At 73.9% G+C, this 13182-nt stretch overlaps 1 protein-coding gene across 1 annotated transcript in view; it reads left to right on the plus strand.

Moving 5' to 3' along the window:
• Positions 1–13182, plus strand: part of MEGF8 (multiple EGF like domains 8) — a 37686-nt gene that overhangs the window by 19593 nt on the left and 4911 nt on the right. Inside the window, exons 25-37 of the mRNA XM_075135002.1 lie at positions 178–310; positions 388–602; positions 1382–1492; positions 2945–3063; positions 3142–3346; positions 4035–4209; positions 5244–5407; positions 7098–7242; positions 8256–8490; positions 9166–9292; positions 9364–9574; positions 11072–11286; positions 12760–12967. Coding sequence (XP_074991103.1) covers positions 178–310; positions 388–602; positions 1382–1492; positions 2945–3063; positions 3142–3346; positions 4035–4209; positions 5244–5407; positions 7098–7242; positions 8256–8490; positions 9166–9292; positions 9364–9574; positions 11072–11286; positions 12760–12967 — 2263 coding nt within the window. The remainder of the gene's footprint in view (positions 1–177; positions 311–387; positions 603–1381; positions 1493–2944; positions 3064–3141; positions 3347–4034; positions 4210–5243; positions 5408–7097; positions 7243–8255; positions 8491–9165; positions 9293–9363; positions 9575–11071; positions 11287–12759; positions 12968–13182) is intronic.

The following is a 13182-nucleotide window of genomic DNA, read 5'->3' on the forward strand; positions in this document are numbered from 1 at the left end:
GGGGAGATGGGGGCACGCTGGGGGCACAGGGGGGTGCTGGGGACTTGGGAGGTGCACGGGAGGTGCTGGGGGCACGGGGGGCGCACGGGGGGTGCTGGGGAGATGGGGGCACGCCGGGGGCACGCCGGGGGCACAGGGGGGTGCTGCCCCCCCCCCCAGACCCCCGTACCCCCCCAGACGAGCTATGCCTACGCCTTCGACGGGGTGCCGGCCTTCCTGGACAGCGGGGTGCTGCAGGGGGACCCCACGCTGCTGGGGGCCTTCTGCGGGCACGGCCGCCCTGAGCCCCTCACCCTGGAGGCCCACTCAGGTAGGGGGGGGTGACGCGGATTTTGGGGGGGCCGGGGTGCCCTGGGACCCCCCCTCCGACCCGCCGTGCCCCCCCAGGGGTGCTGGTGCTGTACTACGAGGCGAACGGCAGCGAGCCGACGGGGTTCAACGCCAGCGTGGGGGTGCAGAGCTGCCGCCCCCCCTGTTCCGGGGGGCAGGAGTGCCGGGGGGGCCGCTGCGCCTGCCGGGGGGGGCACGGGGGGCCCGGCTGCCGCCAGCGCCTCTGCCCCGGGGACTGCGGTGCCCGCGCCGGGCACGGCGCCTGCAACGCGGTGAGGGGCGGGGGGGGGTCTGGGGGTGCAGGGGGGGGAGAAGGGGGGGCGGAGGGGGTCTGGGGGTGCAGGGGGCATGTGGGGGGTTTGGGGGTGCAGGGGGGATGTGGGGGTTGGAGGGGGTCTGGGGGTGCAGGGGGGGTGCGGGGGATTTGGGGGTGCAGGGGGGATGTGGGGGGTGGAGGGGGTTTGGGGGTGCAGGGGGGATGTGGGGAGTTTGGGGGTGCAGGGGGCATGTGGGGAGTTTGGGGGTGCAGGGGGGATGTGGGGGTTGGAGGGGGTCTGGGGGTGCAGGGGGGTGCGGGGGATTTGGGGGTGCAGGGGGGATGTGGGGGGTGGAGGGGGTTTGGGGGTGCAGGGGGGATGTGGGGAGTTTGGGGGTGCAGGGGGGATGTGGGGGGTGAAGGGGGTCTGGGGGTGCAGGGGGCATGTGGGGGGTTTGGGGATGCAGGGGGATGTGGGGGGTGAAGGGGGTCTGGGGGTGCAGGGGGGGTGCGGGGGGTTTGGGGGTGCAGGGGGTTTGGGGGATATGGGAGGATGCAGGGGGGACACAGGGGGGTTTGGGGGTGCAGGGGGGACACAGGGGGGTTTGGGGGTGCAGGGGGGATACAGGAGGGATGCAGGGGGTTTGGGGACGCAGGGAGGATGCAGGGGGGACACGGGGTTTGGGGATGCAGGGGGGACACGGGGTTTGGGGGTGCAGGAGGATGCAGGGGGGACACAGGGGGGTTTGGGGGTGCAGGGGGAAGCCAGCAGCCCCCCCTCACCCCCGCCCCCAGACCCTGGGGCTCTGCGTCTGCAGCGAGGGCTTCGCCGGCCCCGACTGCTCGGTGCCGCTGGGGCCGGGGAGCATCGTCTGGGAGACCCTCGTCGACGGGCACCTGGCGGCCGTGAGTGCCCCCCGCGCCCACCCCTGGGGGCCCGGCACCGCCCTCTGCCCGGGGGGGCCCCCAGATCCCCCTTCTCCCCCACGGATCCTCCCCCGCAGGTCTGGGGGGCCCCTGGCCTCCTTCACCAGTGCCCCATGGACCCCAATACCCGCCCAGGACTGTCCCCAGTGCCTCCCAGTGCCCCCCAGACCCCCGATACCCCTCCAGGACTGTCCCCATCGCTCCCAGTGCCCCCCAGACCCCGATACCCCCCCAGGACTGTCCCTAGTGCCCCCCAGACCCCCGATACCCCCCAGGACCACCCCCCAGACCCCCGATACCCCCCAGGACTGCCCCCTCAGACCCCCGATACCCCCCCAGGACTGTCCCTAGTGCCCCCCAGACCCTTGATACTCCCCAGGACCACCCCCCAGACCCCCAATACCCCCCAGGACCACCCCCCCAGACCCCCGATACCCCCCAGGACCACCCCCCAGACCCCTGATACCCCCCCAGGACTGTCCCTAGTGCCCCCCAGACCCCCGATACCCCTCCAGGACTGTCCCCATCGCTCCCAGTGCCCCCCAGACCCCCGATACCCCTCCAGGACTGTCCCCATCACCCCGCAGTGCCCCCCAGACCCCGATACCCCCCCAGGACTGTCCCTAGTGCCCCCCAGACCCCCGATACCCCCCAGGACCACCCCCCAGACCCCCGATACCCCCCAGGACTGCCCCCTCAGACCCCCGATACCCCCCAGGACTGTCCCTAGTGCCCCCCAGACCCTTGATACTCCCCAGGACCACCCCCCAGACCCCCAATACCCCCCAGGACCACCCCCCCAGACCCCCGATACCCCCCAGGACCACCCCCCAGACCCCTGATACCCCCCCAGGACTGTCCCTAGTGCCCCCCAGACCCCTGATACCCCCCAGGACCACCCCCCAGACCCCCGATACCCCCCAGGACTGCCCCCCAGACCCCCGATACCCCCCCAGGACTGTCCCTAGTGCCCCCCAGACCCTTGATACTCCCCAGGACCACCCCCCAGACCCCCAATACCCCCCAGGACCACCCCCCCAGACCCCCGATACCCCCCAGGACCACCCCCCAGACCCCTGATACCCCCCCCAGGACTGTCCCTAGTGCCCCCCAGACCCCCGATACCCCCCAGGACCGCCCCCCCAGATCCCCGATACCCCCCCAGGACTGTCCCTAGTGCCCCCCAGACCCTTGATACTCCCCAGGACCACCCCCCAGACCCCCAATACCCCCCAGGACTGCCCCCCCAGACCCCCGATACCCCCCCAGGACTGTCCCTAGTGCCCCCCAGACCCTTGATACTCCCCAGGACCACCCCCCAGACCCCCAATACCCCCCAGGACCACCCCCCCAGACCCCCGACACCCCCCAGGACCACCCCCAGCGCCCCCCCAGCGCCCCCGGCTGACCCCGCTGTCCCCTGCCCCCCAGGACACGGCCAGCCGGTTCCTGCACCGCCTGGGCCACAGCCTGGTGGAGGGTCCGGAGGGGACGCTCTGGATGTTCGGGGGGCTCTCGCTGCCCCAGGGGCTGCTGGGAAACGTCTACAGGTGAGCAGGCCCCGCCCCCTGGCCCCGCCCGGCCCCGCCCGGCCCCGCCCCGCGGATCCCCTTTACTCTGCCCCCCAGGTACTCCATCCCCGAGCGCCGCTGGACCCAGATGCTGGCGGGGGCGGAGGACGGGGGTCCTGGCCCCTCGCCCCGCTACTTCCACGCGGCCGCCCCCCTGCCCGCCCGCCGCGCCATGCTGGTGCTGGGGGGGCTGACGGCCGCGGGGGTGGCCAGCGACGCCTGGGTGCTCAACCTCACCACGCTGCAGTGGCGCCAGCAGCCGGTAGGGACCCCCGCACCCCCCGCCCCGATCCCCTCCCGGGCACTGGGGGCTGATGGGCACAGTCCGGGGGGGGTATCGGGGGTCTGGGGGGCACTGGGGGCTGATGGGCACAGTCCAGGGGGGTATCGCGGGTCTGGGGGGTACGGGGGGCTGATGGGCACAGTTCGGGGGGGATATCGGGGGTCTGGGGGGCACTGGGGGGCGATGGAGACAGTCCTGGGGGGGTGTTGGGGGTCTATGGGGCACTGGGGGGTGATGGGGACAGTCCTAGGGGGGTATCGGGGGTCTGGGGGTCACTGGGGACAGTCCTGGGGGGTGTTGGGGGTCTATGGGGCACTGGGGGGTGATGGGGACAGTCCTAGGGGGGTATCGGGGGTCTGGGGGGCACTGGGGACAGTCCTGGGGGGGTATTGGGGGTCTGGGAGTCACTAGGGTCGATGGGGACGGTCCTGGGGGCGGATCAGGGGTCTGGGGGGCACTGGAGGGCGATGGGGGCAGCCCTGGAGGGGTATCGGGGGTCTGGGGGGCACTGGGGGGTGATGGGGACAGTCCTGGGGGCATTTCGGGGGTCTGGGGAGCACTGAGGGGCGATGGGGACAGTCCTGGGGGGGTATCGGGGGTCTGGGGGGCACTGGGGGCGGTGGGGACAGTCCTGGGCGTCACCCGCGCCCCCCAACCCCGTCCCCAGCAGGACCCGCTGCTGCCGGCGGTGGCGGGGCACACGCTGACCCCCCGGCGCGGGACCTCGCTGCTGCTCATCGGGGGGTACTCGCCCCAAAACGGCTTCAACAAGAAGCTGCTGCGGTACCGGGTGGAGACGGAGAGCTGGGAGGTGGGGCAGCAGGCCGGGACCCCCCCCACAGGTAAGGGGGACCCCGGGTCTAGGCGGTGGGGGTAACGAGCTGGGAGCCCCCGGATTCTTACAGTAAGGGGTGCTAAGCTGGGACCCCCCAGGACTGCCCCCAGTGCCCCCCAGAGCCCCGATACCCCCCAGGACTGCCCCCAGTGCCCCCCAGAGCCCCGATACCCCCCAGGACTGCCCCCAGTGCCCCCCAGACCCCTGATACCCCCCAGGACTGCCCCCAGTGCCCCCAGTGCTCCCCAGACCCCCGATACCCCCCCAGGAATGTCCCCAGTGCCCCCAGTGCTCCCCAGACCCCCGATACCCCCCCCAGGAATGTCCCCAGTGCCCCCAGTGCCCCCCAGACCCCCGATACCCCCCCAGGAATGTCCCCATCGCCCCCCAGTGCCCCCCAGACCCCCAATACCCCCCCAGGACTGCCCCCAGTGCCCCCCAGACCCCCGATACCCCCCAGGACTGTCCCCATTGCCCCCAGTGCCCCCCAGACCCCTGATACCTCCCCAGGAATGTCCCCATCGTCCCCCAGTGCCCCCCAGACCCCCAATACCCCCCCAGGACTGTCCCCAGTGCCCCCCAGACCCCCGATACCCCCCAGGACTTTCCCCATTGCCCCCCAGACCCCCAATACCCCCCCAGGACTGTCCCCAGTGCCCCCCAGACCCCCGATACCCCCCAGGACTTTCCCCATTGCCCCCCAGACCCCCAATACCCCCCCAGGACTGTCCCCAGTGCCCCCCAGACTCCCGATACCCGCCCAGGACTGTCCCCAGTGCCCCCCAGACCCCCGATACCCCCCAGGACTGTCCCCATCACCCTCCAGACCCCCGATACCCCCCCAGGACTGTCCCCAGTGCCCCCCAGACCCCCGATACCCCCCCAGGACTGTCCCCAGTGCCCCCCAGACCCCTGATACCCCCCCCAGGACTGTCCCCATCACCTCCCAGTGCCGCATAGACCCCGGTAACGGGGCTGGGCCCCCCCGGTGCTGCCCGGGCCCCCCCGCGCTGGGCTCAGCCCCCCCTCGCCCCCCCCCAGGCCTCTACGGCCACTCGGCCGTCTACCACGAGGACACGGACGCCGTCTACGTCTTCGGGGGCCACCGCTTCCACGTGGAGACCGTCTCGGCCTCCCCCGAGCTCTACAGCCTCCACTGCCCCAACCTCACCTGGAGCCTCCTCGCCCCCTCCCAGGGCCGCAAGGTGGGGGGGGGGGGGCGTGGGGGGGGCTTTGGGGGTGTCTGGGGGGCCTTTGGGGTGTCTGGGGGGGCCTCTGGGGGTCCTGGGGGTGTCTGGGGGGGGCTTTTGGGGTGTCTGGGGGGGCCTCTGGGGGCATCGGGGGGTGTTGGGGGGAGTCTGGGGGGGCTTTGGGGGTGTCTGGGGGGACCGGGGGGTGTTGGGGGGAGTCTGGGGGGGCTTTGGGGGTGTCTGGGGGGGCCTCTGGGGGGACCTTTGGGGTGTCTGGGGGGGCCTGGGGGTGTCTGGGGGGGCATCTGGGGGCACCGGGGGGTGTTGGGGGGAGTCTGGGGGGGCCTTTGGGGGCACCTGGGGGTGTCTGGGGGGGCCTTTTGGGGCACCTGGGGATGTTGAGGGTGTCTGGGGGGACCGGGGGGTGTTGGGGGGAGTCTGGGGAGGCCTTTGGGGTGTCTGGGGGGGCCTCTGGGGGCACCAGGGGGTGTTGGGGGGAGTCTGGGGGGCCTCTGGGGGCACCGGGGTGTGTTGGGGGGTATCTGGGGGAGCTTTGGGGGTGTCTGGGGTGGCCTCCGGGGGCACCAGGGGGTGTTGGGGGGTGTCTGGGGGGGCCTCTGGGGGCACTGGGGTGTGTTGGGGGGTATCTGGGGGGGCTTTGGGGGTGTTGGGGGAGTCTGGGGGGGCCTTTGGGGGCACCTGGGGGTGTCTGGGGGGGCCTTTTGGGGCACCTGGGGGTGTTGGGGGTGTCTGGGGGGACCGGGGGGTGTTGGGGGGAGTCTGGGGAGGCCTTTGGGGTGTCTGGGGGGGCCTCTGGGGGCACCAGGGGGTGTTGGGGGGAGTCTGGGGGGCCTCTGGGGGCACCGGGGTGTGTTGGGGGGTATCTGGGGGAGCTTTGGGGGTGTCTGGGGTGGCCTCCGGGGGCACCAGGGGGTGTTGGGGGGTGTCTGGGGGGGCCTCTGGGGGCACTGGGGTGTGTTGGGGGGTATCTGGGGGGGCTTTGGGGGTGTTGGGGGAGTCTGGGGGGGCCTTTGGGGGCACCTGGGGGTGTCTGGGGGGGCCTTTTGGGGCACCTGGGGGTGTTGGGGGTGTCTGGGGGGACCGGGGGGTGTTGGGGGGAGTCTGGGGAGGCCTTTGGGGTGTCTGGGGGGGCCTCTGGGGGCACCAGGGGGTGTTGGGGGGAGTCTGGGGGGCCTCTGGGGGCACCGGGGTGTGTTGGGGGATATCTGGGGGAGCTTTGGGGGTGTCTGGGGGGGCCTCCGGGGGCACTAGGGGGTGTTGGGGGGAGTCTGGGAGGGCCTCTGGGGGCACTAGGGGGCATTAGGGGGAGTCTGGGGGGCCTTTGGGGTGTCTGGGGGGGCCTTTGGGGGGCCTGGGGGTGTTGGGGGGTGTCTGCGGGGGCCTTGAGGGGAGTCTTTGACCTTTGGGGGACCTGAGGGTTTTGGGGGGTGTCTGGGGCCCTTTGGGGCATCTGGGGGTGTTGGGGGGTGTCTGGGGGGGCCTTGGGGGGTGTCTGGGGGTGTTGGGGGGCACCCCAGAGGCATTAGGGAATGGGGGGGGCTCTGTGGGGTCCCCATGGAGCGTTTGGTGGCCCCTGTGGGGGGGGGCACGTAAGGGGCACCTCTGGCTTTAGGGCGCACGGGGCTTTCGGGGGATGTGGGGGTCCCCTCTGTGACCCCCCCCCTCTCGTGTCCCCCTCCCCCAGCCCCTGCCCCACTTCTTCCACGCGGCGGCGGTGGTGGGGGACGTGATGGTGGTCCTGGGGGGCCGGACGGAGAGCCAGGACTTCAGCAACCAGCTGCTGCTCTACCAGCTGCGCTGCAACGCCTGGGTGCTGCCCCCCCACGCCGGTGAGACCGTGGGGGCGCGACCGCACCCCCAGTAACGGGGGGATCGGGGACCCCGAAACGCTCGGGGAGCCGGCACTCGGCGGGGAGGGGGCTGCAGCCGGGAGAGGGGGACCCCACAGGGGCTGGGGACCCCGCAAGGGGATCGGGGACCCCGAAACGCTCGGGGAGCGGGCACTTGGCGGGGAGGGGGCTGCAGCCCGGGAGAGGGGGACCCCAAAGGGGCTGGGGACCCCGCGGGGGCTGGGGACCCCGCAAGGGGATCGGGGACCCCGAAACGCTCGGGGAGCGGGCACTTGGCGGGGAGGGGGCTGCAGCCCGGGAGAGGGGGACCCCAAAGGGGCTGGGGACCCCACGGAGGCTGGGGACTCCGGAGGGGCTGGGGACCCCAAAGGGGCTGGGGACCCCGCAAGGGGATCGGGGACCCCGAAATGCTCGGGGAGCGGGCACTTGGCGGGGAGGGGGCTGCAGCCCGGGAGAGGGGGACCCCAAAGGGGCTGGGGACCCCACGGAGGCTGGGGACCCCGGAGGGGCTGGGGACCCCAAAGGGGCTGGGGACCCCGCAAGGGGATCGGGGACCCCGAAACGCTCGGGGAGCGGGCACTTGGCGGGGAGGGGGCTGCAGCCTGGGAGAGGGGGACCCCAAAGGGGCTGGGGACCCCGCGGGGGCTGGGGACCCCACGGAGGCTGGGGACCCCGTGGGGGCTGGGGACCCCAAAGGGGCTGGGGACCCCGCAAGGGGATCGGGGACCCCGAAACGCTCGGGGAGCGGGCACTTGGCGGGGAGGGGGCTGCAGCCCGGGAGAGGGGGACCCCAAAGGGGCTGGGGACCCCACGGAGGCTGGGGACCCCGGAGGGACTGGGGACCCCGCAAGGGGATCGGAGACCCCGAAACGCTTGGGGAGCGGGCACTCGGCGGGGAGGGGGCTGCAGCCCGGGAGAGGGAGACCCCAAAGGGGCTGGGGACCCCCCGGGGGCTGGGGACCCCAGGACCGACGCCGTCCGCCCGTCCCCAGAGGCGGCGGTGGTGGGCGAGCCCATGAACCGTTCGGTGGCCCACGCAGTGGCGGTGGCGGGGGGCCGGGTCTACGTCTCGGGGGGCTTCAACGGGGTGGCCCTGGGGCGGCTGTGGGCGCTGCGGCTGCCCGCGGACCCCTGCCTGTCCCTGCCCGGCCCCGAGGCCTGCAACCGCTCGGGCGCTGCCTGCGCCTGGTGCCAGGGCCGCTGCCTCTGCGCCGAGGCTGCCCAGCGGTGAGGGGCTGGGGGGGGTACAGGGGGCTGGGGGGGCTGGGGGGCTGGGGGGGGTACAGGGGGCTGGGGGGGCTGCTGGGGCTGGGGGGGTACGGGGTGCTGTGGGGTGGGGGGGCTGCTGGGGGCGGCTGTGGGGGGGCTGCGGGCTGGGGGGGCTGCTGGGGGGTGGGAGGGGGTACAGGGTGCTATGGGGTGGGGGGGCTGCTGTGGGGTGGGGGCTACGGGGGGCTGCTGGGGGCGGCTGCGGGCGGTTGTTGGGGGGGGCAGCTGTGGGGTCGGGGGTACGGGGGGCTGTGGGGTGGGGGTGCTGTGGGATGGGGGGGCAGCTGTGGGGGGCTGGGGGGCTGTGGGGGGGGCTGCTGTGGGGTGGGGGGGTAGGGGGTGCTGTGGGATGGGGGGGCAGCTGCGGGGTGGGGGCTACGGGGGGCTGTGGGGTGGGGGGGCTGCTGTGGGGTGGGGGCTACGGGGGGCTGGGGGGGGGGCTGCTGTGGGGTGGGGGCTACGGGGGGGTGGGGGGGGCAGCTGCGGGGTGGGGGCTACGGGGGGCTGGGGGGGGGGGCTGCTGCGGGGTGGGGGCTACGGGGGGCTGTGGGGTGGGGGGGCTGCAGTGGGGTGGGGGTATGAATTGGGCCTGAGGGTGGGCGGGGCATGCAAACGAGATGCAAACGCCGGCAGGCTGGGCTGCGCCCCGGGCCCGGCCGCCTGCTCCCCGGCACCGCGCTCCCCCGAGGACTGCCGGCGCCTGCGGACCTGCAGCGAGTGCCTGGCCCTGCACCCCCGCGCCCTGCGGCAGGGCTCCCCGGTGAGCGGGGGCACCCCGGGGCGGGGCCGGGGCGCCCCGGGGCGCCCCTCACCCCGCGCCCCCGCCCGCAGGCCCCCCCGCAGTGCAAGTGGTGCACGAACTGCCCCGAGGGAGCCTGCATCGGCAGCGGCGGCAGCTGCACCTCGGAGAACGACTGCCGCATCAACCAGCGGGAGATCTTCGCCGCCGCCAACTGCTCCGAGGCCTCCTGCGAGGCCTCCGACTGCCCCAAGTGCACGGCCTCGGGCAAGTGCATGTGGACGCGGCAGTTCAAGCGCACCGGTACGGGGCGGGAGCGGGGGGCAGGGGGCCGGGGCCGGGGGGGGCGGCGGGGCTGGGAGTGGGGGGCAGCGGGGCTGGGAGTGGGGAGCAATTGGGGCTGGGAGTGGGGGGCAGCGGGGCTGGGAGTGGGGAGCAGCGGGGCTGGGAGTGGGGAGCAATTGGGGCTGGGAGTGGGGAGCAATTGGGGCTGGGAGTGGGGGGCAGCGGGGCTGGGAGTGGGGAGCAATTGGGGCTGGGAGTGGGGAGCAATTGGGGCTGGGAGTGGGGGGCAGCGGGGCTGGGAGTGGGGAGCAATTGGGGCGGGAGCGGGGGGCGGTGGGGCTGGGAGTGGGGGGCAATTGGGGCTGGGAGTGGGGGGCAGCAGGGCTGGGAGTGGGGGGCAATTGGGGCTGGGAGTGGGGGGCAGCAGGGCTGGGAGTGGGGAGCAATTGGGGCTGGGAGTGGGGAGCAATTGGGGCTGGGAGTGGGGAGCAATTGGGGCTGGGAGTGGGGGGCAGCGGGGCTGGGAGTGGGGAGCAATTGGGGCTGGGAGTGGGGGGCAGCGGGGCTGGGAGTGGGGAGCAATTGGGGCTGGGAGTGGGGGGCAGCGGGGCTGGGAGTGGGGAGCAATTGGGGCTGGGAGTGGGGGGCAGCGGGGCTGGGAGTGGGGGGCAATTGGGGCTGGGAGTGGGGGGCAGCGGGGCTGGGAGTGGGGAGCAATTGGGGCTGGGAGTGGGGGGCAATTGGGGCTGGGAGTGGGGGGCAGCGGGGCTGGGAGTGGGGAGCAATTGGGGCTGGGAGTGGGGAGCAATTGGGGCTGGGAGTGGGGGGCAATTGGGGCTGGGAGTGGGGAGCAATTGGGGCTGGGAGTGGGGGGCAGCGGGGCTGGGAGTGGGGAGCAATTGGGGCTGGGAGTGGGGTGCAATTGGGGCTGGGACTGAGGGTGCAGTTGGGGCTGGGAGTGGGGTGCAATTGGGGCTGGGAGTGGGGTGCAGTTGGGGCTGGGACTGAGGGTGCAGTTGGGGCTGGGAGTGGGGTGCAATTGGGGCTGGGAGTGGGGTGCAATTGGGGCTGGGACTGAGGGTGCAGTTGGGGCTGGGAGTGGGGTGCAGTTGGGGCTGGGAGTGGGGAGCAATTGGGGCTGGGAGTGGGGTGCAGCAGGGCTGGGACTGAGGGTGCCGCGGGGCTGGAAGTGGGGTGCCGCGGGGCTGGGAGTGGGGTGCAGCAGGGCTGGGACTGAGGGTGCAGTTGGGGCTGGGAGTGGGGTGCAGCGGGGCTGGGAGTGGGGTGCAGCGGGGCTGGGACTGAGGGTGCAGTTGGGGCTGGAAGTGGGGTGCAGCGGGGCTGGAAGTGGGGTGCAGCGGGGCTGGAAGTGGGGTGCCGCGGGGCTGAGATCAGCAGGTGCGGCGGGGCTGGCGCTGGGCTGCAGCGCAGCTGAGCCGGGGGAGCTGCCCTGAGAGCTCCCCCCGTTCGGGGGGCGCAGCGCGGGGCCCCCCACCAGCCCCCCGCGCCCCCCAGGCGAGACCCGCCGCATCCTGAGCGTGCAGCCCACCTACAACTGGACCTGCTTCAGCCACTCGCTGCTCAACGTCTCCCCCATGCCCGTGGAGTCCTCGCCCCCCCTGCCCTGCCCCACGCCCTGCCACAACCACAGCTCCTGCGCGCCCTGCCTGGCCTCCAAGGGCGCCGACGGGGGCTGGCAGCACTGCGTCTGGAGCGTCAGCCTGCAGGAGGTGGGGGCTCGGGGGGCTTGGGGGGGCGGGGAGGGCTGGGGGGGTGCGTATGGGGGCTGGGGGGCTGCGTATGGGGGCTGCGGGGGTGCGTATGGGGGCTGGGGGGCGGAGTATGGGGGCTGGGGGGCTGCGTATGGGGGCTGGGGGGCGGAGTATGGGGGCTGGGGGGGTGCGTATAGGGCCTGGGGGGCGGAGTATGGGGGCTGGGGGGCTGCGTATGGGGGCTGGGGGGCGGAGTATGGGCGCTGGGGGGGTGCGTATGGGGGCTGGGGGGTGGAGTATGGGGGCTGCGGGGGTGCGTATAGGGCCTGGGGGGCGGAGTATGGGGGCTGGGGGGTTGCGTATGGGGGCTGCGGGGGTGCGTATGGGGGCTGGGGGGTGGAGTATGGGGGCTGGGGGGGCGCATATGGGGGCTGGGGGGCCAGTTGTGGGGTGTACGGGGGGGCTTGGGGAGCAGGGAGGTGGGGGGGGCTGCGTATGGGGGCTGGGGGGCTGCGTATGGGGACTGGGGGGCTGCGTATGGGGGCTGGGGGGCCAGTTGTGGGGTGTATGGGGGGGCTTCGGGGGCGGGGAGGTCTGGGGGTCTGCGTATGGGGGCTGGGGGGGTGCATATGGGGGCTGGGGGGGTGCATATGGGGGCTGGGGGGCCAGTTGTGGGGTGTATGGGGGGGCTTGGGGAGCAGGGAGGTGTGGGGGGCTGCGATGGGGGCTGGGGGGGTGCGTATGGGGGCTGGGGGGCGGAGTATGGGGGCTGGGGGGCTGCGTATGGGGGCTGCGGGGGTGCGTATGGGGGCTGGGGGGCTGCGTATGGGGGCTGGGGAGGTGCATATGGGGGCTGGAGGGTCAGTTGTGGGGTGTATGGGGGGGCTTGGGGAGCAGGGAGGTGTGGGGGGCTGCGATGGGGGCTGGGGGGTGCGTATGGGGGCTGGGGGGCGGAGTATGGGGGCTGGGGGGCTGCGTATGGGGGCTGCGGGGGTGCGTATGGGGGCTGGGGGGCGGAGTATGGGGACTGGGGGGCTGCGTATGGGGGCTGGGGGGCCAGTTGTGGGGTGTATGGGGGGGCTTCGGGGGCGGGGAGGTCTGGGGGGCTGCGTATGGGGGTGGGGGGTGCGTATGGGGGCTGGGGGGCCAGTTGTGGGGTGTATGGGGGGGCTTCGGGGGCGGGGAGGTCTGGGGGGCTGCGTATGGGGGTGGGGGGGTGCGTATGGGGGCTGGGGGGCCAGTTGTGGGGTGTATGGGGGGGTTTCAGTGGCGAGGAGGTGGGGGGGACCAAGTACGGGGGTTTGGGGGACCAGTTATGGGGTGGGGAGGGCTGGGGGACTGAGTATGGGGTCTTAAGGACCCAGTTGGGGGGTGTATGGGGGCACGGGGGGAGTTGGGGGTCCGTGGCATCAGAGGGTGACTGGGGGGACAGGTATGGGGTGCTTGGGGTGGGCTGTGGGCCCCCCCCGACCCCCTTCTCCACCCCCGCAGTGCATGAGCCCCAGCTACGTCCCCCTGCGGTGCGCGGCCGGGGCGTGCGGGCGGCTGCTGCGGGGGGCTGAGAGCTGCACCCCGGGGTGCGCGGGGGCCCCCCAGTGCTCCCGCTGCCTCCGCCAGCCCCGCTGCGGCTGGTGCGCCCGCCGCGGGCACAACGGCAGCGGCCGCTGCCTGGAGGGCGGCCTCCACGGCCCCCGCCACGGTACGCTGGGGGGCTCGGGGGGGCTCTGGGGTGCCTGGGGGTGGGCTCTGGGGTGCCTGGGGGTGGGCTCTGGGGTGCCTGGGGTGGGCTCTGGGGTGCCTGGGGCAGGGATGGGGTGCTTGGGGTGGGCTGTGGGGTCTGTGGGGTGGGCTATAGGGCACTGGAGGCGGGTACGGGTGGCTTGGGGGGGGCTCTGGGGTGCCTGGGGCAGGGAT

The sequence above is a fragment of the Calonectris borealis genome, chromosome 35 (genome assembly GCF_964195595.1).
Source record: "Calonectris borealis chromosome 35, bCalBor7.hap1.2, whole genome shotgun sequence".
Taxonomy (NCBI): domain Eukaryota; kingdom Metazoa; phylum Chordata; class Aves; order Procellariiformes; family Procellariidae; genus Calonectris; species Calonectris borealis.